The sequence below is a fragment of the Melanerpes formicivorus genome, unplaced genomic scaffold (genome assembly GCF_026170545.1).
Source record: "Melanerpes formicivorus ecotype bairdi unplaced genomic scaffold, bMelFor1.0.p_v2 SCAF_136, whole genome shotgun sequence".
Lineage (NCBI taxonomy): Eukaryota > Metazoa > Chordata > Aves > Piciformes > Picidae > Melanerpes > Melanerpes formicivorus.
This window is the reverse complement of record NW_027142488.1, coordinates 1,015,064-1,042,988: the sequence shown is the minus strand read 5'-3', so window position 1 is coordinate 1,042,988 and position 27,925 is coordinate 1,015,064. Positions and strand designations below refer to the sequence as shown.

General features: G+C 49.6%; 2 protein-coding genes across 5 annotated transcripts in view; one reads left to right on the top strand and one right to left on the bottom strand.

The window, feature by feature from the left end:
- Positions 1-731: 731 nt before the first annotated feature.
- On the top strand, positions 732-21,980 carry LOC137456756 (mis18-binding protein 1-like). The gene is made up of 16 exons (XM_068168359.1): positions 732-1,649; positions 2,685-2,816; positions 4,056-4,549; positions 6,578-6,654; positions 8,305-8,435; positions 10,061-10,151; positions 10,492-10,646; positions 12,316-12,482; positions 13,074-13,182; positions 14,214-15,081; positions 16,443-16,615; positions 17,635-17,774; positions 18,217-18,365; positions 18,946-19,030; positions 20,482-20,539; positions 20,853-21,980. The coding sequence occupies exons 1-16, from the start codon at positions 953-955 to the stop codon at positions 20,945-20,947; spliced, it is 3,621 nt and encodes a 1,206-aa protein (XP_068024460.1). The 5' UTR covers positions 732-952; the 3' UTR covers positions 20,948-21,980.
- Positions 21,981-22,508: 528 nt separating this feature from the next.
- The window catches only part of LOC137456753 (Fanconi anemia group M protein-like), a 76,391-nt gene continuing 70,974 nt past the window's right edge, over positions 22,509-27,925 (bottom strand). For 3 of the 4 annotated variants that reach the window (XM_068168348.1, XM_068168350.1, XM_068168349.1), the window contains 4 exons: positions 26,578-27,135; positions 25,348-25,732; positions 24,174-24,465; positions 22,509-23,273 (listed from right to left, as the gene is read on the bottom strand). In XM_068168348.1, coding sequence (XP_068024449.1) covers positions 23,132-23,273; positions 24,174-24,465; positions 25,348-25,732; positions 26,578-27,135 — 1,377 coding nt within the window. In that variant the 3' untranslated portion in view covers positions 22,509-23,131. The remainder of the gene's footprint in view (positions 23,274-24,173; positions 24,466-25,347; positions 25,733-26,577; positions 27,136-27,925) is intronic. The other variant, XM_068168351.1, reaches the window with a different exon arrangement.

The window sequence follows — 27,925 nt, the reverse complement described above, 5'->3', positions numbered from 1 at the left end:
GAGGTGGTGGGGTCACTGTCCCTGGAGGTGTTCAAGAGGGGACTGGATGTGGCACATGGTGCCATGGGTTAGTAGTCATGAGGTTTGTGGTGACAGGTTGGACTTGATGATCTCTCAAATCTTTTCCAACCCTATTGATTCTATGATTTTACCCTCCTTTTCCCTGCCGTGACCGTACCCGAAAGGCAGCAGCACGGCGCAGAGGAGGCAGACCTCTGGCTGTGCTGCGCTCTCCCAGCCCGCTCTGAGAGGCTGCAGCGCTCTATCCATCCCTGTGCCCTATTCCCAGCCCAGTGTGCGGTTCCACGCTCGTTTAATGGGGTTAGCGGGTGCAAAACGTTTGCTACCGAGCTCTCCCTTCCTTCACCAACAACTCAACCCAGCTGGAGGCTCCCCTACAGAAACAAAATCGCCACCGCTCTATGAGGACAGCGCCCGCTGCTACGCAGCCCACCCCTCACTGGCGCCGCTGCAGCCACTAACGGTCGCCAGCGCGACGATACAGCTACAGGACAGAGTAAACCACCGCTGAAAAGGAGAGAGGGGTGCCGCAGGAGAGTACGCCCCTTCCACCTCCCTAAAAAAGGCTCCACCATTTCCGGTTTGCGCTGTTTCCCCTTTCTGGCCCTGAATGGCACCGTCCAAGATGGCAGTGATGTCACAGGTCCTCTCCACCAATGGGAGCGCGGCGGCTTCGCTCAAATCATTCTGACTGCGAGGGCGGGCTCGGTAACTGCGCGCGCGGAGGTTGGTACCGCAGCCCTCCGCGGTCTCTGAGGGAAAGGACCCAGACGAACCGAACGCTGTCGGGGACCGGCTCGGCCCTCACTGGGGCGGGGCGATACCGCCGGTGAGAGGCCTGACTGGGCCGACGCGACACCGCTGTGAGGGGTCGAGCCGTGGGGAGACCGCCATGTAAAGCCGGGCGGGGCCGAGCTGAGCCCAGTCCGCCATGAGGGGCCTAACCAGGCTGGGGCGGGAATGTTGTGAAGGGCCAGGTAGAGCCGAGGACAGATCACCGAGAGAGGCCGAACCGCCTCTGGTAGAGACTGGTACCATGAGGGGCCGAGCCGCGGCCGATCTGTGCGGAGACACGATCGTGACGCCCGCCCGCCGGCCGGGAGAGCTGCCCTTCCGCTCGGTGCCCTTCAGCTGCATCCCCGAGGGGACGCTGACGCCGCTGAAGGAGCTCCTGAGGTCTCACGGTACCGCCAGGATCTGTCCAGCTAGCGGGAGAGAGCCGTCGGGCCCTGCGGGAAGCCGCCCCGGAGGGCCGGAGCCTGACACTGCTCTCCAGTCCGCGGCGCTGGCAGGGAGCACGACCTGCAAGGAGCTGCTGGGTGTCAGCAAGGTCCTGGACAGACTGCTCCCCAGCCCTCAGCGCTGCCTGAAGCGACGGGCGAATGAACGACCTGCCAGCGACAACCATCTCAACGTCTTCCAGCGGATGAAAACCAATGCCTCGCAGAAGCAGCAGGACCCCGGGCGGCCGACGAGAGAGGAACCACCGAGGAGCTGCAGCACCGACTTTATCCTGACCCCCATGCCAAAGCCGGTGGAGCAGGGAAGAAGGCTTGAGAAAACGGTCACGGCAGAAGACCAGGAGAGAGCAGCCAAGGGGCCTGCTGAGCGCGTCCAGCCAACAGAAGGTTTGTTCATGGCTTCTCTAAAACAGATGTTTTGCCCTAGACCCTGAGTTTGATGTGGCTTTTGCTTGTGGCTCTTCCTGGCTCTATGAAAAGCAGAGCGAGGTGTCTATACTGGTACCAGTACTACCTTTCCCTGTATGGTTAGGAGTTTTTCATAGAATGGTTTGGAAGGGATCTTTAAAGGACTGCAACCCCTCTTTAGTCAGCAGGGATATCTGCAACTGAATCGGGTTGCTCAGAGCCCCAGTGTGACCTGGAATGGTTCCAGGGATGCGGCATCTCCCATGTCTCTGGGCAAACTGGGGCAGGATCTCATTACCCTCAGTGTCAAACGCTTCTTTATGATCTGTTTAAATAATTTGTTCTGAAGTCACTCTACATACACAAAGGAGTACTGGAGGCCAAGAAGAGAGTTGCTGTGTCTTGTCCTTGTCATCTTCAGTGCTGGGTCCAGCTCTGGAGCCCTCTACACAGCAGAGACATGGACCTGTTGGAACAGGACCAGAGGTGGCCACAGTAATGAGAGGAGGGCTGGAAGCCTTCTGCTGTGAGGACAGACTGAAAGAGTTGGAGTTGATCATCCTGGAGAAGAGAAGGCTCCAGCGAGACCTTCCAGGTGCTGATCAGAAAGCTGAGGACAGACTTTTGAACAGGAGCTGTTGTAACAGGACAAAGGGTGATAGTTTGAGACTGGAGAGAAGGGGGAAATGTTTGACAGTGAGGGTGGTGAGATCCTGTTCCAGATTGCCCAGAGAGATGGGAGATGCCCCATCTCTGAAACCATTGTTTGGGGCTCTGACCAACCTGCTGTAGTTGTAGGTGTCCCTGCTGACTGCAGGGGGGTTGGAGTTGGTGACCTTTATATGTTGCTTCTAACCCAAACCTGACACACACCTGGGGGTGTTTCTCAGGTGCAGCTGAGGCTACAGACCACCTAACCCTTGATAAAAAGAGAAAGCTCTTGTTGCTCACCCATCTTGGCAAAGAAAACATTGTTCTTCCCCAAATTCCAAGATTATCTGTGTTCTTTTCCAGATTTAAATGGCTCTCTGTTTCCTGATAAGCGACCCATGAGAGCTCTAGCCAAAGACCCTCTTATCTTAGAGTCCCCTCAGAAGTTCTTCCTGCGTGTCAAGAAAAAATTGCAGCAGCAGCAGCAGCAAAAAGGTACCTCTTGGTTTTGCTCCTAAGAAGACCTCCAAAGCTTCCTTGGCTTCAGGATGTCTGTTTTGCTTGTAAACTCTTTGGAGATCATTATTCTCTTTCTCTGCATCCTGCATACAATGAAAATCTGCAGGTCTGCCTTTTCAAACCTGGAGGTGGCCTTTAGACTTGGTTTAAACATGGTGTAGGGGTGTGGGCTGCTGACCTTGAAGCTTGAGGTTGTCAGTCTGTTAGAGTGCATTCTAACAATGAAAGCCACCTTTCTCCAGGCATCCTGATTCCTTCTCTAGAGAGATTCTAAAGCCACCTGGCCATTGTCTTCCTGGGCAAGCTGCTGTGGGTGCATTAACAGTGGGGTTGGACTGGATGATCTCCAGAGGACCCTTCCAACCTCCACCCTGTTGGCATTTTGATGTGCTTGAGTCCTCTGTGTAACACCTCACTATTTCAATGTGAAATTTAGTGGGGAAAATCCTGAGTCTCACTTGCTGAGTCTTTTTTGTTCCTTGGCTTTTAATACAGGCTTTTAATACGATTTTTGAAAGAAAATGTTTGCTCCTGCAATATCATCTATCTTTGGTTTTTCTTCTCCCTCTATTCTTTCTTGATGGTGACCCCGTGTGAGCTTCTGTCCCGTAGTCTACATTTGGAAATGCAGATGAAGAACACAGAATCATAGAACTGTTGTTGTTGGAAAAGAGCTGTAAGATCATCCAGTACACCCATTCTCTACCTCTGCCAAGGCTGGTGCTAAACCATCTTCCTCGGCACCACACCCCCATGGATGGGGATTCAGCCACCTCCCTGGGTAGCCTGTTCCAGTCTTTGACAACCCTTTCAGTGAAGAAATTGTTCCTCATGTTCATTCTAGAGCTCCCCTGGGGCAAGCTGAGGCCATTTCTTCTCATCCTGTCAGTTGGTCTCTTCTCCCAGTGAACAACCCTACCTGGCTCCGACCTCCTTTCAGGGAGCTGTAGAGAGCCAGGTCTCCCCTCAGCATCCTTTTCTGCAGGCTGAACAACCTCAGGTCCCTCAGCTGCTCCTCACCAGACCTGTTCTCCAGGTCCTTCACTACCAGCTTCATTGCTGCATTTTGGAAATGCTGCAGTACCTCAATGTTTTTCTTTTAGTGAGTGCCATCACAATGCATTCCAGAGTCTTGGGAGGTAACTTTCTGAATGTAATCCTTGTTACTTCTGAAAATCACTCATCTCTTTTATTCCTTTTATTTTTCTTGGGCAGATCCTTCAAACCCAATCAAGCAGAACCTTCCTCCTTCCACCTTTACAGAAAAGTCATCAGTGAAGACTCTGCTGGCTGAGGAGCTGAGGAATGACCCTGCAGAGAGCGTGGCTACTGATATGGATGATCATGATATGTTTGTTGTGGAACCCATGGATGCTGATGATGAATCCTCTGATGACACAGCTGTTGTTTCTGGCAATATAACCTCTGGTCCTTTCAAAAATGGGGATCAGCTGGGAGAAAAGTGGCAAAACAGAGAAGCCAAACAAACTGAACCTCATCAAGACAGAAGAGAGTTGCAGCCAGATAATGAGGAACCTGCTCAAGAAGTAGACAAGATCTCAGAGGCAAAAGCCAGAAAGTGCTTTTGTAGTATCATGCTGGCTTCTCCCAATGTCCACATTCCCAGGAAGCAAAAGGAGAGAGAAGAGTTTAATGTCCCATCAAATAAACCTCCTACAGATCAAGCTGCTGGCAAAGCAGAGAAAGAGGTGGGAGAACTTAATTCTTCAGGGCAGCTGCTGCATTGCTGTGGGCTGGTTTCAGATCATTGTGGAGAGTTAGTTTTTTCTTGTCAAGAACAATGAGCACTGGGAGGAGAATGAACTGGGATTTTAGATCTTGCTGGTAAACATCTGGAGAAGAGCAGCCTGAGAGCTAAAGGACCTGTTGGGGGAAAGACGATGGGGCCAGAGTCTTGTCAGTGGCTCCCAGTGACAGGACAAGGGACAATGGGCACAAAATGGTATCCAGGAGGGTATAAAGATGGGGAGAAACTTACTTGGTGTGAGGGTGCTGAACCTCTGGAGCAGGCTGCCCAGAGAGGTGGTGGAGACTCCAGGATGTTGTGATCCTGGGCAAGCTGCTGTGGGTGCCCCTGCTTTAGCAGGAGGGTTGGACTGGATGATGTCCAGTGTTCCCTTCCAACTCCCACCATCCTGGGATTCTGGAATTTTGAAACCTGCTGCATTCCTCAGTGATTCCCCTCCTAAGCTGGTGGAACCACACTTTGCCATGTGTCAGTTACCTTTGGTCCCTGGCAAAATCCATGGGTTTGCAGTCCTCTTTTAGTTCAGCAAGTTGTTTCACAGAATCCCAGAAACCTTCAGGTTGGAAAAGACCCTCAGGATCACCAAGTCCAACCCATATCCATACTGTAAAAAGTTCACCCTTAAACCATATCACCTAGCACCACAGGCAAGTGACCTTTAAACACATCCAGGGTTGGTGACTCTGCCACATCCCTGGGCAGCACATTCCAATGCCTGACCACTCTTTCCCTGAAAAATGTTTCCTAATGGCCAGTCTACACCTACCCAGTCACAGCTTGAGGCCTTTCCCTCTTGTTCTATCACTAATACCTGGGAGAAGAGACCAGCGCCAGCCTCTCTACAATGTCCTTTCAGCTAGTTGTAGACAGCAATGAGGTCTCCCCTCAGCCTTCTCTTTTTCAAACCTTCAGCCCCAGCTCCTTCAGTTGCTTCATAAGATTTATTCTTCAGGCCCTTTACCAGCTTCATTGCCCTCCTCTGCATTCAATCCATTCTCCTTCACACTTAAGTACATTTGATACTAAAAAGTGGGACCAGATAGCTCTTAGTGTTAAAGACTTGTGCCTGAGCAGAAGATGCTGGAAGAGATCATAGAATGGTGGGGGTTGGAAGTGACTTCCAGAGATCATCCCATCCAACTAGCTTTCCAGGGTCAAAACACCCATGTGGCTTTAGAATCTCTCTAGAGACGGAGGCTTCACAGTCTTTCTGGGTGGCCTGCTCCAGGGCTCCAGCACCTTCACAACCAAATAAGTTTCTTCTCCTGTTCAGATGGAACCTTCTGTGTTTCAGTTTGTGCCCGTTGCTCCTTGTCCTGTCCCATTGAAAAGAGCCTGGCCTCTTGACACCCACCTTTCAGATATTTGTAAACATTGCTCAGATCCCCTTTCAGGCTGCTCTTCTCCATGCTCAACAGTCTCAGGTCTCTCAGGCTTTCCTCCTCACAGAGATGCTCCAGGCCCCTCAGCATCTTCCCAGCTTTCACTGGACCCTATCCATCAGTTCCCTGTCTCTTCAACTGGGAAGCCTAGAACTGGATCCAGGACTTCAGATGTGGCCTCACTAGGGCTGAATAGAGGGGAGGAGAACCTCCCTTGACCTGCTGGCCACACTATTCTGCACAGAGTACATTACTGATCACTAGAGATCTGAACAGGTGCTGGCTATAGGTGTCAGGTACCTTTCCTTTTGTGAGGAGCTTTTTAGATGTGCTTGAGTTCCAAGACAATACCTCTGTTTCAGATCTAAAAGCCAACATCAAATGTCTCAAAATGTCTCTAATTCCTGGCAGTTTTGTGGTTTAGAGTCCAGCTTGAAGATGCCTCAACACGGATGTGTGGAATGGTTGGTTTTAGTTTCTCTGATGCCTAAACACCTTGAGTTGCACAGGAATTCATGTCCATCTTCCTCACACCTTTCATACCTTCAGTCTCAGCTAAAAATGAATTGTTTTTTTCCTTTGAGCAGAAAACTATCTGCCTCACCAGCTGGAGAATTAAAGTGATGGATGGCAACTCTGCAGTCTTTCTGGAAGGAAAACGCAAGTAAGGAGAAATTTTCTGATTTCAGTGGGGTGAGAAAGATGGTGGTGGGATTTCAGTTTCTGAGATGGAAAGGCTATGCCATCTTCATCTGCAGTTTTGAGTTGTGTCTTCTGGGAACATCTTGGTAACTTCTGGAAGCAGCTTCTCACGCTTTTGCTGCTTATTTTGCTTCCCCAGCTGAGGACGCAGGTCCCTTGGCTGCAGCCCTACCCTTGGGACACTGCTTACAGCTCTTGCCATGCTTTCTAAAGGTCTCTGTCTCCTGGCTTAGCCCACTGAGCCTCTCTGCTCCAAAGGCGGTAGCACAGCACAGCTGGGGCATGTGGGGATGAGGAACTGCATGGCTGGAGGCTGAGGCTTGAGGAGAAGAAGGATCCATGTTAGCCCATGGCTTAGGTTGCCCATGACTTAGGTTGAGTTGCACCTTCAAGGAAGGCATTCTTGGTAAGTACAAAGTGATGTTAGAGTTTAAACTTCTCAAGGAAGAGGTGGATTCCATCAGGTCTGCAGGAGCTGGAGTTTCTATACACAGGAGAGTACCAGTTAAAGAGCTTGAGTTCCAGCCCTGAGCTGATGAAAGAGGAATAGACACACGTTTGTCTAGTAGATCCCTGACAGTTGTGCCACGATGGACCTTCTACATCATTTCTGGTTTGTGGCAGCTTGAAGTGCAGACCGTCCTCAGCCATATCTTCCTGCCATAGTATCTGAGGTGGCACCATTACTCCTACAGCTACGTGGTGAACCATGGCAGCATCTGATCCGCCTGAAAACTGACTCTGAGGGGCTCTTGGTGATGTTTATGGTCAGGTCATGTTCACATTGCTGCAAGATCAAGAAAACACGGGTCAGATTTAACTTGCAGTGAAGTGGTTTGGGGAGCCTGTGGGAAATGGACCCTTGGAGAGGAGTAATCATAGGATGTTAGGGGTTGTAAGGGACCTTTGAAGATCATCAAGTCCAGCCCTCCTGCCAGAGCAGGGCCATAGAATCTAGCACAGGTCGCACAGGAACACATCCAGATGGGTCTTGAAAGTCTCCAGAGAAGGAGACTCCACAATCCCTCTGGGGAGCCTGTTCCAGTGCTTTGTGACCCTCACAGTGAAGAAGTTCCTCCTCATGTTGAAGTGGAACCTCCTGTGCTGTAGTTGATATCCACTGCCCCTTGTCCTATCACAGGGTGCAATGAAGAAGAGCCTCTTGACACTCAGCCCTCAGATATTTGTTAACATTTATTAAATCCCCTCTCAATTGTCTCTTCTCCAGGCTAAAAAGCCCCAGGGCTCTCAGCCTCTCCTCGTAGGGCAGTGCTCCAGACCCTTAATCATCCTGGTAGCCCACCATTGGATTCTATCCAGCAGCTCCTTGTCCCTCTTGAACTGGAGAGCCCAAAACTGGATGCAGTATTCCAGGCAAGGTCTCACCAAGGCAGACTAGAGGGGGAGGAGAATCTCCCTTGATCTGCTGGACATACTCCTAATCTACTCTTCCTGTAGTTAGTAACCACCTAATGTAGTTACTTGTCTAGTGGACACCTCTCAACTAAGAGAAGCCCCCACCACCTCTGCCCACCTTTCAGGGAATACCAACATTTGAGTTTTACCTTGCTTTTCTGAAACCAGTGTGTTGTTTGTCTTCATGCTCTCTCAGAGATAAGAAAGATCAGCTTTGGCACAGTAACGCCGTGATGGAACGCATCGCCTCCAACCAAGTGAGAACCTCTTCCGGCAGTGTCTACGTGCTGCAGGGAAGGATTGATGTGGCCTCCATGAGAAAAGAAGGTAAGAAGGTTCTTAATGGTTCTTAAACACCTGAGGAGTGTGGCCAGCAGGTCGAGGGAGGTTCTCCTCTGCTTTTGCTCTGCCCTTCTGAGGCCAAAGCTGCAGTGCTGGGCCCAGTGCTGGGATCCTCAGCTCAAGAGAGACAGGAAACTACAGGAAAGAGTCCAGTGGAGCCTCCAAAGATGCTGAGGGGCCTGGAGCATCTCTGTGAGGAGGAAAAGCTGAGAGACCTGGGGCTGTTGAGCCTGGAGAAGAGTAGCCACAAAGAGGATATTCACAATGTTCAGCAAGAGCTAAAGGACTTGTTGGGGACAGAGGATGGGGCCAGACTCTTCTCAGTGGCAGGACAAGGGGCAATGGGAACAAACTGGAACTCAGGAGGTTCCACCTGGACAGGAGGAGAAATGTGTTTGTTGTGAGGGTGCTGGAGCCCTGGAGCAGGCTGCCCAGAGAGGTTGTGAAGTCTCCCTCTGGAGAGATTCCAAACCCACCTGGACATTGTGATCCTGGCCAAGCTGCTGTGGGTGCCCCTGCTTTATCAGGGATGTTAGACTGGATGATCCCGGAGTTCCCTTCCAACCTCCACCATGCGGGGATTCTGGGGTGTTCAAGCTGTTAAGTGCTAGTGAGTATGAAGCTGACCCTTGAACAGAATCACTTGCCAAGCCATCCAAACCATATTCTTCAGTTTTTACCCTGAGAGATAAGTTTTAAATCCCGTATCAGCACATACTCTCATGTGAGGGTTGGACTAGATGGTCTTCAAAGATCCCTTCTAAACTAAACTGTGATGTCATTGTGTGATCTATGGAAATAATGAGGTTGGAAGAGACTTTAATATCATGAACTCCAACTGTCTGCTTAGAGCTCACAAACCCACCACTACTGCTAAAACAGTACCTAACAGTAACTCAAACTTGTAACCACACCTGTTGCCCTGCCACCACAGTCATCATTTTCCTCTTCTCAAGACTGAAGTTCCCCATTTCATGTGTATTCTGTAGCTCTTCTCTTGTGCTTTCTGGCCAGCATTTTCCATCCACAGTACCATCAGACTACAGCTATCCTCGCCAGTACGCATTATTTTCTCCAAAGTTGGAATGAGATGGGGTTGGAACTAGATGATCTTTAAGGTCCCTTCCAACCCAAACCATTCTATGAATATATGAAGTTTAGGAATCTCCCTGAGAGCCCACAACATGATGGGATTCATTTTATTCCTCATTTTCCATTTAAACCCACTGAGGTTCTTCCTTATTATGTAACCACTTGATCTCTGTTAGGAAAACCTCCCTCAACCTGCTGGCTGCACTCTTCTTCATGCACCCCAGGAGACCATTTGCCTTTTTGGCCACAAGAGCCCATTGCTGGCTCATGGGGACCTTGATGTCCACCAGCACTCCCAGGTCCTTGTCCCAGCAGGTCACCCTTAGCCTCTACTGGTGCAGGGGGTTGTTGCTCCCCAGGGGCAGGACTGGTCCTTTAGGGTGGGGAAAGTTGTCTGTCTGTAGTGTTTCAAGATGTGGTGGGCTTCAAAGATACTCAGCACCCCACCATGCTTCAGGCTGTGATTTCTGCTTCGTGCTGAGAAGTGTTGATGTTAACCCCACTGCTGTTCCCAACAGGCTTTCCCTACCAATTCATCAAAAGATTCAGGTTTGGCTTTTCCAAGAATTGGAAGAAATATGTTGAGGAGTTCCTTGAGGAAAGGAGGAGGTAACTGCTCTGCAGATTCTGTTTCATTGCAACATCTTGTAATTACTGATTAAGATTTTGCTGTTTAAGTATGTTAGAGAAGTAGAAAAGATTGTAGATGTCTGCATAAAGAGAATGTTCCAGGTCCATACTGCTCAGTTCTTCAGGAGGATCTCTTAAGCTTTCTCTTATTCCTCTCTTTATCTAGCATGATAGTGACCATACACAAAGGGCTTTGATTTGGTGTTTCATGTGGTGTCTATGTGGGTTCAGCTGCACTATGCTAGTGAGCTTTGGCCAAGGTGAGAAGAAGGCCTTGAGCTTACCTTGGGTTTTTTGCTGTTAAAATCTACATTGTTAGGAAAGAACAAAAGCAAACCACTGATGAGAATGAAGATGCTGACCCATTGACCATGGACATGCTGAACACTGGAGGAGGCACAGCAAGCAATGGGAAAAGACCTGATCTCAGAAACACCACCTATGAAGTACTGCCAAAGGTTGATGAGAACACTTGTGAGTATTTCATTATCCTATCCTTCAGAAAAAAAGAAAAAGTGGCTTTTTTCCTCCTGTTGGTCTTAGTTTGAACTCACATCAAGTCCTTGAGCAGCTTGATGGCATCTTAATGGTTTTCACACAGTGAAGGCAGCTGGGGCTGGAGAGAATTGATCGTGGGACAATTCATTCTGTTTGCTTTGTTACCAAAGGAATTAGTTGCTCCTGGATTTGTTAGGAAGGAGTAGAGATACAGAACTACTGGAGAGAGTCCAGGGGAGGCTCTAAAGATGCTGAAAGTCCTGGAGCATCTCTGTGAGGAGGAAAGGCTGAGAGACCTGGGGCTGTTGAGCCTGGAGAGGAGCAGCCACGAAGGGGATCTGATCAATGCTCAGCAGGAGCTGAAGGGCATGTAAGGGGGCAAGCTGATGGGGCCAGGCTCTTGTCAGCAGTGCCCAGTGACAGGACAAGGGGCAACAGACACAAACTGGAGCTCAGGAGGTTCCACTTGAAGATGAGGAGAAACTTGTTTGCTGTGAAGGTGCTGGAGCCCTGGAGCAGGCTGGAGAGAGGTTGTGGAGTCTCCTCTGGAGAGATTCCAAACCCAGTCATTGTGATCCTGGGCAAATTACTGTGGGTGCTTCTGCCTTAGCAGGGAGGTTGGACTGGATGATCTCCAGAGGTTTCTTCCAACCCCCCACCATGCTGTATTACTCTGTAAAAGCTTTTGGCTTTAACTTTGAATTTTTAATATCTTACTGTAAACTCCAAACTTCATTATGCTGTTAGATAAAGGTTTGATCAGATTCCTCCCTCCAGAGAGGTGTTTAAGGCCAGGTTGGGTGAAGCCTTGAGCACCTGGTCTAGTGGGAGGTGTCCCTGCCTGTGGCAGGGAGGTTGGAACTCGATGATCTTTAAGATCCCTTCCAACTTAAACTATTCCATGATTACTTCCCAATGTGACAAAAGCTGTTTGGTTTTGGTTTTTTTTCCCCTCTCATTTCATAGTATCAGTCAGGGTTGGAAGGGACCACAAGGATCATCTAGTTCCAACCCCCCTGCCATGGGCAGAGACACCCCACACTAGATCAGGCTGCCCAGAGCCTCGTCCAGCCTGGGCTTAAACACCTCCAGGGATGGGGCCTCAACCACCTCCCTGGACAACCCATTCCAGGGCTTCACCACTCTCATGGGGAAGAACCTCCTCCTCACATCCAGCCTGAATCTCCCCACTTCCAGCTTCATTCCATTCCCCCTAGTCCTATCACTACCTGAGATCCTGAGAAGTCCCTCCCCAGCCTTCTTGTAGGCCCCCTTCAGATACTGGAAGGCCACAAGTAGGTCTCCTCGGAGCCTTCTCTTCTCCAGACTGAACAGCTCATTTGTTAAAGGCTCTCCACTGTGACAACTTCTCTTCATTATTCTGTTGCCCTGTCTGACTCTTACTGTGCTTAGAAGTTTATATATCCTGTAGAAAGCTGTAAACTGTAGAACGTTTGGGTCATACTAAGGTGTGGGCTTTCATTTCTAACTGATTGCTTTTCAAAGAAGAAAATCAAACTTGGTGGCGCGGTCTACATTTTCCACGTGGTCAGTGCAAAGGAGCTGCTTGGTGAAGTCTGCCCAGGGGAATTTTCACTACAGCATTTTGGACTATTTGGGTTTTGTTTGTTTTCTTTCCTCACAGATACACCCCCAAAACAGAGTCGGGTAGGGACTGACTCAGACAAGGTTTACACCCGTAGCGGTCGTCTTGTGAAGCCACCCCTCAACTTCTGGTGTGGGCAAAGGCAGTTTGTGGATAGGGATCTGAATGTTACCTTAGAAGAAGGTGGAACAGATTATCTGAGCCTGGTAAGGGTCTTCTAGTTATGGCTACTTCTGTCTGTCGTAAAGCTACTTCAATTCAAAGGGAGCCTGGCTCTGTTGCTTCAGGTTTAGGCATGTGTATGGCTGCTCCTTGAAAGGAGGTTAGAACCAGGTGGGGGTTGGTCTCTTTTTCCCAAGGAGCAAGGGACAGGACAAGATGAAATGGCCTCAAGTTGCAGCAGGGCAGGTTTAAAGTTGGATATAAGAAGAAAATTCTTCCTTGAAAGGTTTCTCAAAGATTGGCCCAGGCTACCCAGGGAAGTGGCTGAATCCCTATGCCTGGAAGTGTTTCAAAGCTGCAGAGATAAGATGCTGAGGGAGATGGTTTAGCACCAGCCTGGGTAGTTAAGAGAACGGTTGGACTTGATGATCTTAAAGGTATTTTCCAACCCAAACCCATTCCATTCTATGATTCCATAACCACCTGTGCTCATCACAGGGTGTTTAGCAGGCACTGATGACAGTGTAAGTGACTCAGAATCTCTCAGTCCTGCATGTTTGGCTTTTTCAGGGCTGCTGTCCTTAGGTCTGGTGTCTAATCCCTATTGGTTGAGCTGAAATTGTTTTGTTTTGAAGCTGTCAAGTACTGAAAAAATTCAAAGAAAGACCAGTTCTGTCTCTAAGGAGAGAAAACGAAAGAAAGTCACAAAGGCAGTGGAAGAAACACCAAAAATCCAAAGCAAAGGTAAAAAAAAACCAGTTGTGGGTTTGGTTTTCTTTCCTTTTCTTTTAGAAATACTGATCAGAATCAGTGGCCTTATGAGGTGGGGGCAGGAACAGCATGGTGATCTTTTAATGGTTGATTGGTTTGTCTTCTCTAAGAGCAGCATTAACTCCATGTTGACAGCTCCAAATGTAAACTCTGTGCAAATGCCACTTTCACGTGCATAAAGGGAACACTTTCTTTCTGGACATTGGAATGGAAAGGATTATGGGGTTTTTGAGGTTTCTCCTCCTGTCTCTTTGGCCACAGAGCTGTTGGATCTCACTGGAGAGAGGCTGAAAGAGGGTGGAGTTCAGCACTCTAGGGAGCTGTGGTCTGGCTTTGCTTCCCAAGATGTAGGAATTAAAATAAATGCAGGGTGCTCTTGTGGCCAAGAAGGCCAGTGGTCTCCTGGGGGGTGTGAAAAAGAGTGTGGCCAGCAGATCAAGGGAGTATTCCCTCCCCCTCTACATTGTCCCAGTGAGGTCACATCTGGAGTTCTGAGTTCAGGGCTCCATAGTTCAAGAGAGACAGGCAGCTACTGGAAAGAGTCCAGTGGAGGCACCAGAGCTGCTGATGGGCCTAGAACATTTCTGTCAGCAGCCTGAGAGGGGATCTTCTCACTGCTCAGCAAGAGCTAAAGGACCTGTGGGGGGTGCCAGAGGATGGGGCCAGACTCCTGTCAGTGGTGTTCAGGGACAGGCAAGGGGCAATGGGCACAAACTGGAACCCAGGAGGTTCCACCTGAACAGGAGGAGAAACTTGTTAGGTGTGAGGGTACTGGAGCCATGGGGCAGGCTGCCCAGAGGGTTGAACTGGATGATCTCCAGAGGTCCCTTCCACCCCCTACCCTGCTTGGAATCTCTAAATGCTTATGTAGGAAAAGTATTTTAATACTTGGAATGCAAAGTGGGGAATATCAGAGCTCTGACAACAACATAAAATATGCAGCAGAAGATTCTCTGTGATGTTCCACTCCATGATGTGATGTTCTCCAACATATCCTCTTTCAGGGAAGAGCAATGAGACAGGAGTGAGTTCCAGGGGAGATCTCAAGCCCAGTGGAAGCAAGAAGGCCAGGCGCTTCGTTTCAGATGAGGAGGAGAGTGAGCAGGCAGGTTTTGCCACGAGAAGCAAAGCCCAGCTTTCTGCTAGGCTGAACTCCTCCAGTGCTGAAGCACTCAGCAGACAGAAGAGCCGAGCCCCACGAGTGAGGAAGGAGAAGAGAGAAGCAGGCCGGGGAGAGCAGACTGTCCATCAGCACAGGTACAAGTCCTGCTTGAGATCCAGCAAACAGCTTCAAGACCAACTGTTAAGAGCTGTATCATCAAGTACAGGTGAGGAAGAAGAATCTAGTGAAGATGTCACCCTGTCTGTCAAAAGGAGGAATGAACCTGTGTTCAATAAAAAGACTTCAACCTTTGAACTCTCCTCTCACTATAGAGGTTCATGGGATAACAATAAGAAGATATGTGGTGAGCAGGGGACAGTGAAGCAGTCTGCTGCCTCCCATCACATGGTGTTGAGGCAAAGTGAGCCTGGATCCACTGATGGTGGTGATTCCCTTGGAGAAAAAAAAACTTCTGATGAGTCCTCTTCTTTCCTCGGGCCAGAGAAGGAAACAAAGGGAAGAAGAAGGTTCAACCATCTGAGCTATTTGGAGTCTGACAGTGAGGCCGAAACTGGCACAGAAGAGCTTCAGGTGAAAGGGAAGAGCTCAAAAGTTCCTGATAAAATAAAAGCTTCTCGAGTTTCTAACCCTGCCAAGTCTTCAGCAGCCAAATCAAGAGAACAGGAGAGGGAGAAGGTGCAGCCATCCCTGGAACTCTTTCAGAGGGCAGCCGATGAGTGGTCTGAAAAGGAGCTACAGAAGCTTTACAGGCAAGTGGCTGTTCTGTTTCCCTCTAACGTGGGGAGGCAGAATATTCTCAGAGCTTAGGTTTCCCAGATTCAGGCACTGATGCTATTTTAAAGGAATCCTTTCTGTTTAAACTCCCTCTTAAAGAATTCATGTTAACAAAGTAAAAAATGGTGAAACAAAGGAGATACTTGGGAGTTATCTGAAGTAATTGCAGGCCACAGCTGCCACCATTCTATGCAGCTATGAAAGACAGTGACACCTCAAGCAACTTCTTTGTGGATGTACTATTCTAGTGATAAACATCCTCTGAGTAAACTAGAAAACCACAAGTAGGTCAGGATAGGGTGAACTACTAGTCTTTAGGGTACAAGTGTTGCTCTTCATGATTTAGTGGGGCAGAGGCAGCATTTTCTCTCCCCTGATGGAATAAACACAATGTGCTTACAGCTTTGAGTGCATTAAAGGGGAGATCTGCAAGATGGTTTGATTAGTGCATTAATTAATACTTAAAAGATTTAATATATTAAGTAATAAAATGAGCATGTTTGGGTTTGTTTCTCTTAGATTAGAAGCCTGAAAAGACATGAGGTGATCCTGCTTTAGCAGTGAGTTGGAGTAAGTGGCCTTTAGAGTCCCTTCCAACCCAAACCATTTTATGAATCTCCAGAGATCCCTTCCAACTTCCATCACGCTGGGACTGGGTGAGCTCATGTCTCAGGGGTGAGGGGACCTGCTGCAGATGAATTTATCTTGTATCTGGATATGGACAAGGTATCAGAGACAATGGTAGAATGGTTTGGGTTGGAGAGGACCTTCAAGATCATCTTGTTCTAACCACCATGGGCAGGAACACCTTCCAGGTTAAAGGCCTCATCCAACCTGGCCTTGAACACCTCCGGTGGGGGGCATCCACAACCTTCCTGGACAACCTCTTCCCTGTGTCTTCACCACTTTCACTGTAATGAATTTCCTCCTAATGTGCAGTCTAAATCTGCCCTTTTCCAGCTTATCTGTCCTCTTTGAGCTTATCCCAGATTGTTCCAGCTGGAACAAGATTCTCTACAACCAAGGCATAGTGTTCTTCCCAGGACAGCCAGCAGGTTTCTGGAAGTTTGACCCAGTGAGGTTCTCCAGCATGACATATCATAGAGAAATTCCTTGCAGTGAGGGTGGTGAGACACTGGAACAGGTGGCCCAGGGAGATTGTGGATGGCCCCCTCCCTGGAAGTGTTCAAGGCAATGAGGCCTTTAGCAGCCTGGTGTAGCGGAAGATGTCGCTGCCCGTGGCAAGGGGTTGGAACTAAATGATCTTTAAGGTCCCTTTCAAACCAAACCATTCTGTGATTCTATGGCACGAGCTGTGGCTTTGTTCCCTTGGCAGGGCTGTGGCATCCTTTCCCAAGCACAAAAGTGGCTTCTGGCTGGAGGTGGCCATGGCGGTGGGCTCACGCTCAGCTGAGGAATGCCATCATAAGTACATGGACGAGCAAGAGGCAAAAGGTTCCAAGTTCCACACCAAGAAGAGCAACACTTCAGCAAAATCAGCAGAGAAGGGTACTGAGACCGTGCTCTGGGGGTGTTGCAGACTTCAAACCATTTCTGGTTCAGGATTTATTGGGCAGTGAGAGAGGGGGACAAAAGCACACATTGGGGGAGGGTCAGGGTTTGGTGGAGCATCTCATGAAGGACTAAAGTACAAGAGGAAAAAGAATGTTTCTAGAGTTTTCTAGTTTGGGGCACGATGTGGAAGATTTAACCTGGCCTTACCAACTGAGGGCAAATAGTCACAGACTGGATTGGGCTAGGTTGGGAAGAAATGTAAAGGTTATCTAGTGTGACCATTTGAGGCTGTCCCCTTAAGACATCTAGGCAGTCATCAGGGACATCTGCAACCAGAGCAGGTTGCTCAGACCCCCAAACAAGCTGACCTGCAATGGTTCCAGGGATGAGGCATCTACCACTTCCCTGGTTTGTATCCAACCTGACTTGGACACTTGAAAAATGGCTGTGACCTATGGAACCATCATATACCAGCTGCTGTCTGGCACCTGCAGTGGCTGTGTGAAGTCTGCAGGAAGCTTCTGATGAATATGGGGACAGACTTTTGAGCAGGATCTGTTGTGACAGGAAGAAAAGGGTTGATGATCTGAACTAAGAGAGGGAGATGCAGACAGAAGAGAAGGGAGAAATGTTTGACACTAAGGGTGGTGAGAGCCTGGCCCAGGACATCCAGAGAGGTGGAAGTTGCCCCATCTGAAGACATTGCAGGTCAGGTTGTTTGGGGCTCTGAGCAACCTGCTCCAGTTGCAGATGTCCCTGCTGACTGCAGGGGAGTTGGACTGGGTGACCTTTAAGGTCCCTTCCAACCCAAACCAGTTTGATTCTGTAGTAAGATGTAGCAGAGAGGTTTTATTTCAAGCCATCAGTTGTCTCAGAACTCAGAGGATCACAAGGAAGCTGTGAGATATTCTCAAGGAGGAGGGACTGGGCTCTGTCAGTGGCATTGAGTAGTTGGTGAGTTGTCAAACCATGTCCCTGCTGCCTTAGAACAAGGGATGTTTTAATTCCTGTAGATAAGAAGGAGCCAGTCATAAGTGCCAAAGTGGGAACCTTCAAGAGGAAGCAGCAGATGAGGGACTTCTTGGACCATTTGCCAAAGGACAACCATGATGACGTTTTCACTGCCACACCCTTTCAGAACAGAAGAGTGAAGGTAAATCTGAACCTTTCCAGTTTTCCTCTCTTCAAAGTGAGCAGACCTGTGTATAGCCATGCTCAGCTCCTTCTCCTGATTGCTGATGGCTGACTTTGACCCTGTAGCTTTAATCAGAAATTCTTTTGGGGCTGTGTAGTAGCCAAAAAAGTCCAGAAAATGTTTGCCATCCATGGAAGGAGCAGCAAGAGCAAGATGGAAGCCTCACTTAGCTGCTGTGTGGAGACCTTCCTACATACGTGCTCTGCATCTGCCTAAGGGACATGGTGGAGTCAAGGCAGGGAATGGAGTGAGGTCTACAGAGAGTCTGGGTCTCCTCCATGTGGGAACAAGGGATACAGCAGTGGTTCACAAGAGTCTGTTTCCCACTGCCACCTCCTGACAGACCCATGAGAAGTCTCAGCAGATGTGTTAAGAGGGTGGGTCTGATGTGCCTTTGCAGTTGCCAACGTTGCGTGAAAGTCGAGATGACGATGATGAGGTCTTTGCACTTAAGGACAACCCCATCACACCTTCCTCAGCCATCTTCCCGATGGTGAAAACCCCACAGTGTGAGCACATCAGCCCTGGCATGCTGGCACCCATCAACAGGTAGGAATTCATTCCAGTGTCCTCTGCTCACCTTTTCCTTTGGATTTTCTGCAAGGTTGTCTTTCGTGTTCTAAGCAGCATCACTTCTGGAACTGGGACAGCAGGTCACTTCCATATTTAGTGTGTGCAGTCCTGGAGGGACTTGTTTAGGAAAAGCCCTTTCCTTTGGCAGTGTGAGCAATCAACTGACCAGAGGCCACAAAACCAGTGTCCATCTCCTGTCCAGTGTCCTTCTCCTCTTGGAGAAGGTAGTGGTTTGAGCTTCAGCCTCAGCAAAGTTTTCTCTGCTGGTTTTGAGTCTTAACCTCCTAGCTCAGTTTCTTCAACTTGTCTGAAACTGGAATGGAAACATTTTATCTGAAGGACAAGAAATGAGCTTCCTCTGAGAAATGGTGGAGCTTTGCCTGGTAACCATGTCCTCTGGTTAACCCCTCCCACAGTTGCTGTCCCCTTGAGGTGACCAGCAGATGCTTTTGATGGCCATGCCCAGGTCCTTCTCACCTTAGTGTTCCCTAGTGCCTCTACCTGTGTGCAGCAGGCAGCAGGGTGGTGACACTAAGGTGCTGGGTTCCCTCTACAGGAACGACTATGACAGGCATGTCTTCAGGATGCAGAAGCAGACACAGAGCAGCAGGGGCACCTGGGACAACATCAAGAAGAAGTCGGTAATGCTGCATCCCCTCAGCGCTGCCCAGATCCACCTCGATCAGCCCAACCTCTGCTGCTTAGGCAGAGAAATCCTGGGACTGCAGACCAGGAGCCACCCCCTATCTCCTCCCAGCCTGATGGGTTTTGGGTCTACACTTGGTGGCCAGAGAAGGGCAAGAAAGGGTCTGGAGAACAGGTCTAGCATTGGGCATAAGGAACAATTTATTCATGGAAAGGTTTGTCAAGGCCTGGCCACCAAGGCAGTGGAGGAGTCCCCATCCATGGGAGGGTTTCAAAACTGTGTAGAACCATGGCATTACGATTCGCTGGGTTGGAAGGGACCTTTAAAGATCATCTAGTCCAAACACCTGCAGTCAGCAGGGACATCTGCAACTAGATCAGGTTGCTCAGTGTCCCATTAAGCCTGACATTGAATGTCCCCAGGGATGGGGCCTCTTCCCACCTCCCTGGGCAGCACATTCAAGTGCTCCACCACCCTCACAGTGATGAACTTCTTCCTAATGTCCAATCTAAACCTACCTTGCTCTAGTTTCAAACCATTGTCCCTTGTCCAAGTGCTACCAGACCTTGGAAACAGCCCCTGCCCAGCTTTCTTGAAGAGTCCCATTCAGATACTGAAAAGTCATGGAGATGTGGTGCTGAGGGACATGCTGTACTGGTGACCTGGCAGTGCTGGGTTAATGGTTGGACTCAATGGTCTTAAAGATCTCTCCCAACCAAAACAATTCTGTGGTTTTTCTGCCCCTGGGATCTCAGCTTTTCATGGAAAAGCCAGAAGACTCAGCCCCTAGGAATGCATCTCTAAACTTAGGGGTTCTGTAATACCAGGTGACAATGACCTGTTCCTCTCTACAGAAGAACATAGCAGGCACTTCATGTCTCTGAAGGTCACAAAACTCAGTAGCATCTGACAACCCAGAAGAAACCCAGTGCTTGTAATCCTGATGATAAATAGCTCTTCTCTAAGTAGTACCTCCTCTAAGAAACCAGAATCATAGAGTCACTTAGGTTTGGAGAGACCTCTAAGATCATCCAGTCCAACGCTTAACCCAGCACTGCCAGGTCACCACTAAACCATGTTCCTCAGCACCACACCTACACAACTTTGGAAACTCTTCAGAGATGGACACTCCACCACTGCTCTGGGCAGCCTGGGACAGGCCTTGACAACCCTTCTGGGGAAGAAATTGTTCCTCCTGTCCAACCTCAACCTCTCCTCCAACTTGAGGCCATTTCCTCTTGCCCTATTGCTGGTTGCTTTAACACAAGTACAGGCTATTTTGGGCAACCTGAGGCTATTTCATCTTGTCCACTAAGGTTTTTGTGGCAATGCAGCACAGGGCCTGGGCAGCTCAACTCCAGTGCAGGACCCAGCCGATTCCAATTTCCCTAGCTTCTCTGTACTGGTGCAGGTGTCTAAGACGACCTTCTCTGTCCTCTCCCTCAGGCTGCAGCAGTTCTGGACACGCCAACTTCACGTAAAACTAAGTTCAGCTATACTCAAAGTAAGTTCTCTTTGGCTCTCCTCATTCATTTTAGCTTCCTTCACTTCCTTTTATAGAATCATAGAATGGTTTGGGTTGGAAGGGACCTTGAAGTTCATCTAGTTCCAACCCCCCTGCCATAGGTAGGAACACCTCCCACTAGACCAGGTCGCTTGAGGCCTTGTTGAACCTTGCCTTGAATATCACCATGGAGGTGTTGGATGTTGGAGATCTGCAGGCTGTTTCTCCTGAGCCTCTTGGCTTTTTGCACCTCCTCTAGGTGCTTTCCAAACCCACCACACACTAATAACCCCCCCCATTTTTCTCCTTGCAGAGGTGGCCCCAACTGCTGACGTGGAGAACCTCTTTGTGATAGAGGCAGCAGCCTCCTCAGAGGAGGAGCAGGGTGATGACTACTTTTCTCTCTGAACTCTGTGGATTTTAGTAGCTCAATACTTCAGCACCTTTCTTCTGCAGCCAAGGGGTTGGGGGTGGTTGTGGACCTCCTGGCCTGTGCTGATTTTGTGTATTAACACCACTCAGTGTGCTGCCTGTCCTGCCACCTCTGCCCCTTCCTGTCAGTACCAAGTGGCACTTCCTTTGCTCAGCTTCCTCCTTCCTCTTTCTCTCTTTGTCCCGAGGGATGGAGAAGTGAACAATGAGACAAGTACAGGACAAGTTTGGCTTCAATTTCAGCTAAAAGATCTCCTGGAGTTGTGGCTATAAAATAAATAGGTAATAGTATAGCCTCTGCTGAAGGGCTCTGTTCTTACATTAAGGAAATGTGGGGAAAAAAATGTTGCTTTTGGGTCACCTGTACTCTTTGCAGTGGAGAAAGTGTGCACAAGCTCTCCATCCCTCCTCTCTCTCTTCTCAGCTGGGCCTGCAACTTTTCTGTCTTCTTTTTTTTTCAATAAAGATAAATCCCAGAATCCCAGCATGGTGTAGGGGTTGGAGGGGACCCCTGGAGATCATCCAGTCCAATCTCCCTCCTAAAGGAGGGGAACCCCCAGCAGCTTGCCCAGGATCACAATGGCCAAGTGGGTTTGGAATCTTTCCAGACAACACTCCACAGCCTCTCTGGGCAGCCTGCTCCAGGGCTCCTGCACACTCACGCCAAACAAATTTCTCCTTGTCTTCAGATGGAACCTCCTGCACTCCAAGTTGTGCCCCTTGTTTTATCCCTTGGCACCACTGACAAGGGTCTGCCCCCCTCCTCTTGTTCACCATGCTTCAGCTCTTGCTGAGCATTGAGAAAATCCCCTGTGTGAGTACTCTTCTTTAGGCTAAACAGTCCCAGGTCTCTCAGCCTTTCCTCCTCCCAGAGATGCTGCAGGCCCCTCAATATCTTTGTAGCCTCCCCTGGCCTCTCTAGTAGTTCCCTGTCTCTCTTGAATGGGAGAGCCCAGAAGTAGACCCAGGACTCCAGATGTGGCCTCACTGGGCCTGAATAAAGGAGGAGAACCTGCCTTGAGGTGCTGGACACACTGTTTGTGTACCCCAGGAGACCATTGGCCTTTTTAGCCATGAGGGCACAGTGCTGACTCCTGGGGAACACCCAGGTCTTTCACAGAGCTGCTGTCTGGCAGGTCACCCTTCACCTGTACTGGTGCAGGGGTTGTTCTTCCCCAGGGGCAGGACCCTACATTTGCCCTTATCTAGCTTCATGAGGTTCCTCTCCCCCAGCCCTCCAGCTTGGCCAGGTCACAGTGAATGCCAGAGCCTGATAGGTGTCAGCCACTCCTCCCAGTCTGATATCAGCAAGCTGGCTGAAGGTTCACCCTGTCCCTCAGGTTGCTGAAGAGGTTGAATGTCTGCCATCAGCCTGCTGCTGGTCCATATTGGTCCCTCACTCAGGCCTCACTGAGGCACTTTCTCTCTGCTCCTTGCCCTCCCTTCTTCATTAACATTCTCCAGGAAGGGATGGAATCAAAGCCTCACAGTGTTTTGGGCTGGAAGGGGCCTTTGCAGGTCATCTCATCAAACCCCTGATAGGACAGTAAGGAATCCACACCGAGTGCTCTGTCAGATAACCACAGTGTGGCAGCAGCCGGCTGTGTGCTGAGGTCTCTGGGAGCAGGAGAGGGAGGAGGGCTTGTCACAAGGGATGGCATCTCTGATGCCACCTAAGATCAAGAGAAGTTCGTTGCCCCGGGCCCATACATCTCCATTGCACAGTTGGCCAACCCCTCAGTGCTATGGTCAGGAAAAAGGAGCAGGAACTGTGGGTACCCATCTTGGAGTAGCTGGCAAGTGACTGTAGGCTGGTTCTGTCCCCTCCTTTCTGGCTCCACCAAAACCCTTCAGCCATAATTCTCCTTTTTAAGGGAATTTTGGGATGATCATTGCCAGGAAACATTTGTCTGCCCAGACAGTACACATGGTCAGCTCTGTAGTGAAATGGGTCTGTGTGACACAGCAGCCACGACTGGGACCCTGCTGGGGTCAGAACCATCCTTTGGGTGCGAGCTGGATGCAGCACCTCCAACCCCTGCTATTTCCACAAGGATTTATTTACAATATTTTACAGTGACCCATAAACAACTCCATAAAGTGCAGTTAAAAGAAATCAGCTTTGGTGGGGGGAGAGTCCCTAAGCCCCCTTTCACCTCCTCAGCTCTTGGTGTTGCTTCTCCCCTTGGCACTGAGGTCATCAGGCAGCATCTGCAGGTCAAAGCCGTAGTGCAGGTAGCGGAAGATCTCCTCTGCCTTCTGTGCGCTGACCTGGGCACCAGCAGCAATCTCTGAGGGGGAGCTGTAAGAGACCACAGCAGGAGGACACTTCAGGGCATGACACCAACAAAAGAAGGCAAGAAGTGTCCAATGCAAAGAGAGCAAGAGGAAGACCAGGAGCTACTGGTGGTCACCTCTTGCCAGGTTCCTGAGGGCTGTGAGCACACCAGCCTAAGCAGGAGAGCTGCAGATGAAATGGAAAGCCATGGAAGAGGAGAGGGAAAGGTGAGGCACAAGGGGAGGTGGTGGTGGAAGTAGGGCCATGTCATGACCTGGGTCTGCTCAGGTTGAGGAGACTGAAAAATGCATGAAGAGCAGGAGTGATAAGGAGACAGGAAAGTTGAGGAGCTCTGAGAGTAACTGGAGCAGGTCCAGAGAAGGGCAACAAAGCTGCTGAAGCGCCCAGAGAAAAGGTGTGGTGAGCAGCAGCTGCAGGAACTGGGGTTCAGCCAGGAGAAAAGGAGGCTGAGGAGAAACCTCATAGCTCTCTACAACTTTCTGAAAGAAGGCTGGAGCCACGTGGGGATTGTTCTCCTCTCCCAAGGAACAAGTGATGGGACATGAGGAAATGGCCTCAGATTGCACCAGGGGAGGTTTTGGTTGGATGTGAGCAACAAGTTCATCCCCAGAATGGTTGTCATGGCCTGGCCCAGGCTGTCCACAGCAGTGGTGGAGTCCCCATCCCTGGAAGGGTTTCAAAGCCATGGAATGTGGTGCTGAGGGACATGGTTTAGTGGTGAACTTGGCAATGGTGGACTTAATGGTCTTAAGGGTCTCTTCCAAATGAAACAACCCTATGGTTCTAACAGCAAGGCAGAGAGAAGATCTCCTTAAGCAACACCCTTGGCAGAAAGTCCTGGATGAGACACAAGAACTAAAGCAGTCAGGCCTCAAAGCACCTTCTGAACACCTTTGCTGTTACCTGTTGGTCAGCTCCTTGATGGAGCTGAAGCAATGGCACATGTTGAGAGCAGCTGGGTAGCTGAGGTTGGGAATGGTCAGGTAGAAGTTGAGCATTTCCCTCTTGTGACCCTCCACCTCTGCTGGCACACAAATGGCAGCATTTTTCCTCTGCTCCACCAAAGCCAGGTCCTTCAGCAGAGCAGCACTTTCCTCTTGGCAAGAGCTGAAGAGAATTCGGACCCCAGCCTGGACCAAGGCTGCAAGGACCCCATCATAGTACTGTGTCCTCTGGAAGATCCGAGATGTTTCTCCTGCAGAGTGAAAACGGAGATCTGAGTGAGATCCAAGTGAGAAAGCACATCCAGCAGGAATCACTGTTGTCCAGGTGGTAACAAATGTGGGCAAGGCACTTTGGGACATGGTTTTGATGGCCAGAGAAAGGCAACCAAGCTGCTGAAGTGCCTGGAGAAAAGGTGTGGTGAGGAGGAGCAGCTGTGGGAACTGGGGTTGTTCAGCCAGGAGAAAAGGAGGCTGGGTTGAAGGTTGGACTTGATGATCTTAAAGGTCTTCTCCAACCAAAACAATTCCATGATTCTATGAAAACAGCTCAAAGATGCCCTGCTTTGAGAGTCACAGACTTGCTTGGGTTGGAAGAGACCTTAAAGCTCATCCAGTCAACCCCCCCTGCAGTCACCAGCGACATCTGCAACTGGTTGCTCAGTGCCCCAAACAGCCTGGCCTTCAACGCTTGTAGAACCATGAATGGATTTGTTTCATCCACAGGAGCTGAAAAGATGATGAGGGAAACATATGAAGGAAGACAGGAGGGGTCAGAGGTGTTATGGGAGAGATTGAGGAATATCAGTTGGAGAGAGGGTTGGGAGGAACACTTAATAAAGGCTGGACAACAGGAGAGACCAAGCTACCAGAGGTTTGGGAGAACTATGGAAGTTAGAATGTACTTGGATGCTGGCAAACAAGAAAGCAGCAGTGCTCAGAAAAGGGCCTGATGAGCAAAAAGGGCACAAAGTGGACACAAAGTGACCAATTCTGTCCTTGTTTCCATAGCTGAGCCATTACATTTGTGTCACCAAAGCAAAGCTGTGCTCACAAGATGGTTTTCCGTCTATTTTCTGTCCTGTACCACACACCAAAGCAGTGTCCCCATGTGCCCCCAAGCTGGGAACACCTACCTGCTTTAGCCCTGTCCTTCTCCACGATCATACAGACTCTCTCAAAGATGCTTTGCAGGCACTGGATCCTCTGGGTGACCTTGTTCCTGTTGGCTGGGCTCAGCAGCTCAGACAGAAACCTCCTCTCCACGGCCAGGCGGTTGCTGACCACATAATCACTGCTGCCCAGTGAGCAAATCTGCACCTTCATGCCATGCAGGGCCTTCAAGGAGGAGATCACCTCAGCTCCAGAGGAGATCTCCCTGCTGTCTGCCAGAATGCAGAGGGAAGGGGGCTTCTCCAGAGGAGCAGGTGGAAATGGAACTGGAACTGCAGAGGTCTTTGTGGAAGAAGAGGGAGGTGGAACTGAAGGGTTTCTGCAGGCACTCTTCAAGGAACTTCCCACCTGTGGTAAAAATCAGGGTTTCTGAGAGATCACAGAAGGATGAGGCTGAAGAACAATGTGCCTAGAAAATCAATACCAGCTTTTAACTGATGATGATTCCAAGGTTCCACTCCAGTTAATAAAATCTTAAACAAACCCAAGGTATTTAGACTGGGGATTAGGAAGGATTAGTGAGGGTGGTGAGACCCTGGAACAGGTTGCCCAGGGAGGTCTTGAATGCTCCCTCCCTGGAGGTGTTCAAGGCCAGGTTAGATGAGGCCTTGAGCAACCTGGTCTAGAAGGTGTCCCTGCCCATGGAGAGGGGTTGGAACTATACAATCTCTAATTAGGGTCCCTTCCAACCCAACCCACCCTGTGATTTTATGAATCAGTGGACACTGTGCTGTTTGAAATAGATTCACATTCCTCCAGAGCAGCAGACTCAGGACAGTTTATCCTCTCCAAGACACTCTCCAATTTACACTGTGAGTAAAAAAAGCCCTACATCAAAGAAAAGGGAGACAATGTAAAGCAGAATGGACCCAACAAAGGTTGCCACCTTTTGCTACTGTGCTCCTGATAGCCCCCAAAACAACAGAACAACACCAGGACAGGTCCCCATGGGTCAGATCATCTATCCAAATGTGAGGTGAGAGGATCACAGAATGGTTTAGGCTGGAAGAGACCTTGAAGGTCATCTAGTTCCACCCCCACTGCCACAGGCAGGGACACCTTCCACTAGATCAGGATGCTCAAGATCCCATCCAATTTGGGTTTCAACACATTCAGGCTTGAAGCATCCACAGCTTCTTATTATCTAGCAAAGAGTGAGGTGAGTATAAATGTTGTACTGAGTTGACACCAACCTCAGAGGGAGCCTGGAGATCCTCCTTCCCTGGCTCAGGGACAGCTGGTAGAGAGCATGTCCTTCTGCCATGATGCTCTGGGTGAAAATCCAGCATTTCAGATACAGAAGCCTTCAACCCAAGAAGTAACTCATTCTTGTCCTTCACAGACTGCTGAGCAACAATATCCCCAGCAGTTCCTTCATGCTGCACAGAGGCGGCTGAAGGCAATGCCTTGGGTGGCTTGTTTTTCTGTTCTGCCCTCAAACAGTCTGGTCTCACAGGCTTCTCACTGCTGCTGATGGTTTCATCCCCACTGGAGTCACTGAGGACAATAATCCGGGATGGTTTCTTCTTCTGCAGTGGGACAGAGCAGGTCTCCTCCACCCTGGCCTGGTTTAGCCTCCTCCTGCGGCGGGTCAGGTACTGTTTCCTCCCACCACTGAAGGTCTCGTCATGTAGGAGATCAAAATTCACATGCACTTCTTCCTCACTAGATTCATTTTGGGGGCAAGGCTCCTCTTCCTCCTCTCCCACACAGAAGCTGTCTTCTGCATAAGTCTGGTCTTGCTCAGGAATCTGTGGAGGAAACACCAAACCTGGTGAGCGTTGAAGCCCTGTGAGGATTCTGCTCCTCTCCGTATGTGCACTTTGCTGATCAAACCCATCCCATGCACACATCTGTGCAATGTGTGAAGTAAAATGGAAGCTCAAACTTGGCTACTTCTGCAGAACCTCAGGTGGAGCAACCACAAAACTGACATTGTGAGCTGAGGCTGTGGACATTGAGTCATAGATTCATAAAATGGTGTAGGTTGGAAAGGACCTAAAGATCATCTAGCTCCAACTCCCCTGCCATGGGCAGAGACACCTTCCACTAGACAAAATTGCTCAAGCCCCATGACTTCTTGTGACCTGCTGGCAAATGATCAGTGAGCACAACTGCAAGTTTGCTGTGTCTTAAAAAAGCCCCAGTGCTTTGTCCTTGACATTAAATCTAGGGCTCTGCATTCACAGAATGCCAGCATGATGAGGTTGGAAAGGATCTCTCAAGATCAACCAGTCCAACCCCCCTGCTAAAGCAGAGGCACCCACAGCAGCTTGCCCAGATCACAGTAGCCAGCTGGGTTTGGAATCTCTCCAGAGAAGGAGACTCCACAGCCTCTCTGGGCAGCCTGCTCCAGGGCTCCAGCACCCTCACACCAAACAAGTTTCTCCTCATCTTCAAGTGGAACCTCCTGAGTTCCAGTCTGTGTCCGTTGCCCCTTGTCCTGTCACTGGGCACTGCTGACAAGAGCCTGGCCCCATCAGCTTGCCCCCGTACAGACCTTTTAGCTCTTGCTGAACACTGAGAAGATGCCCTCTGGGG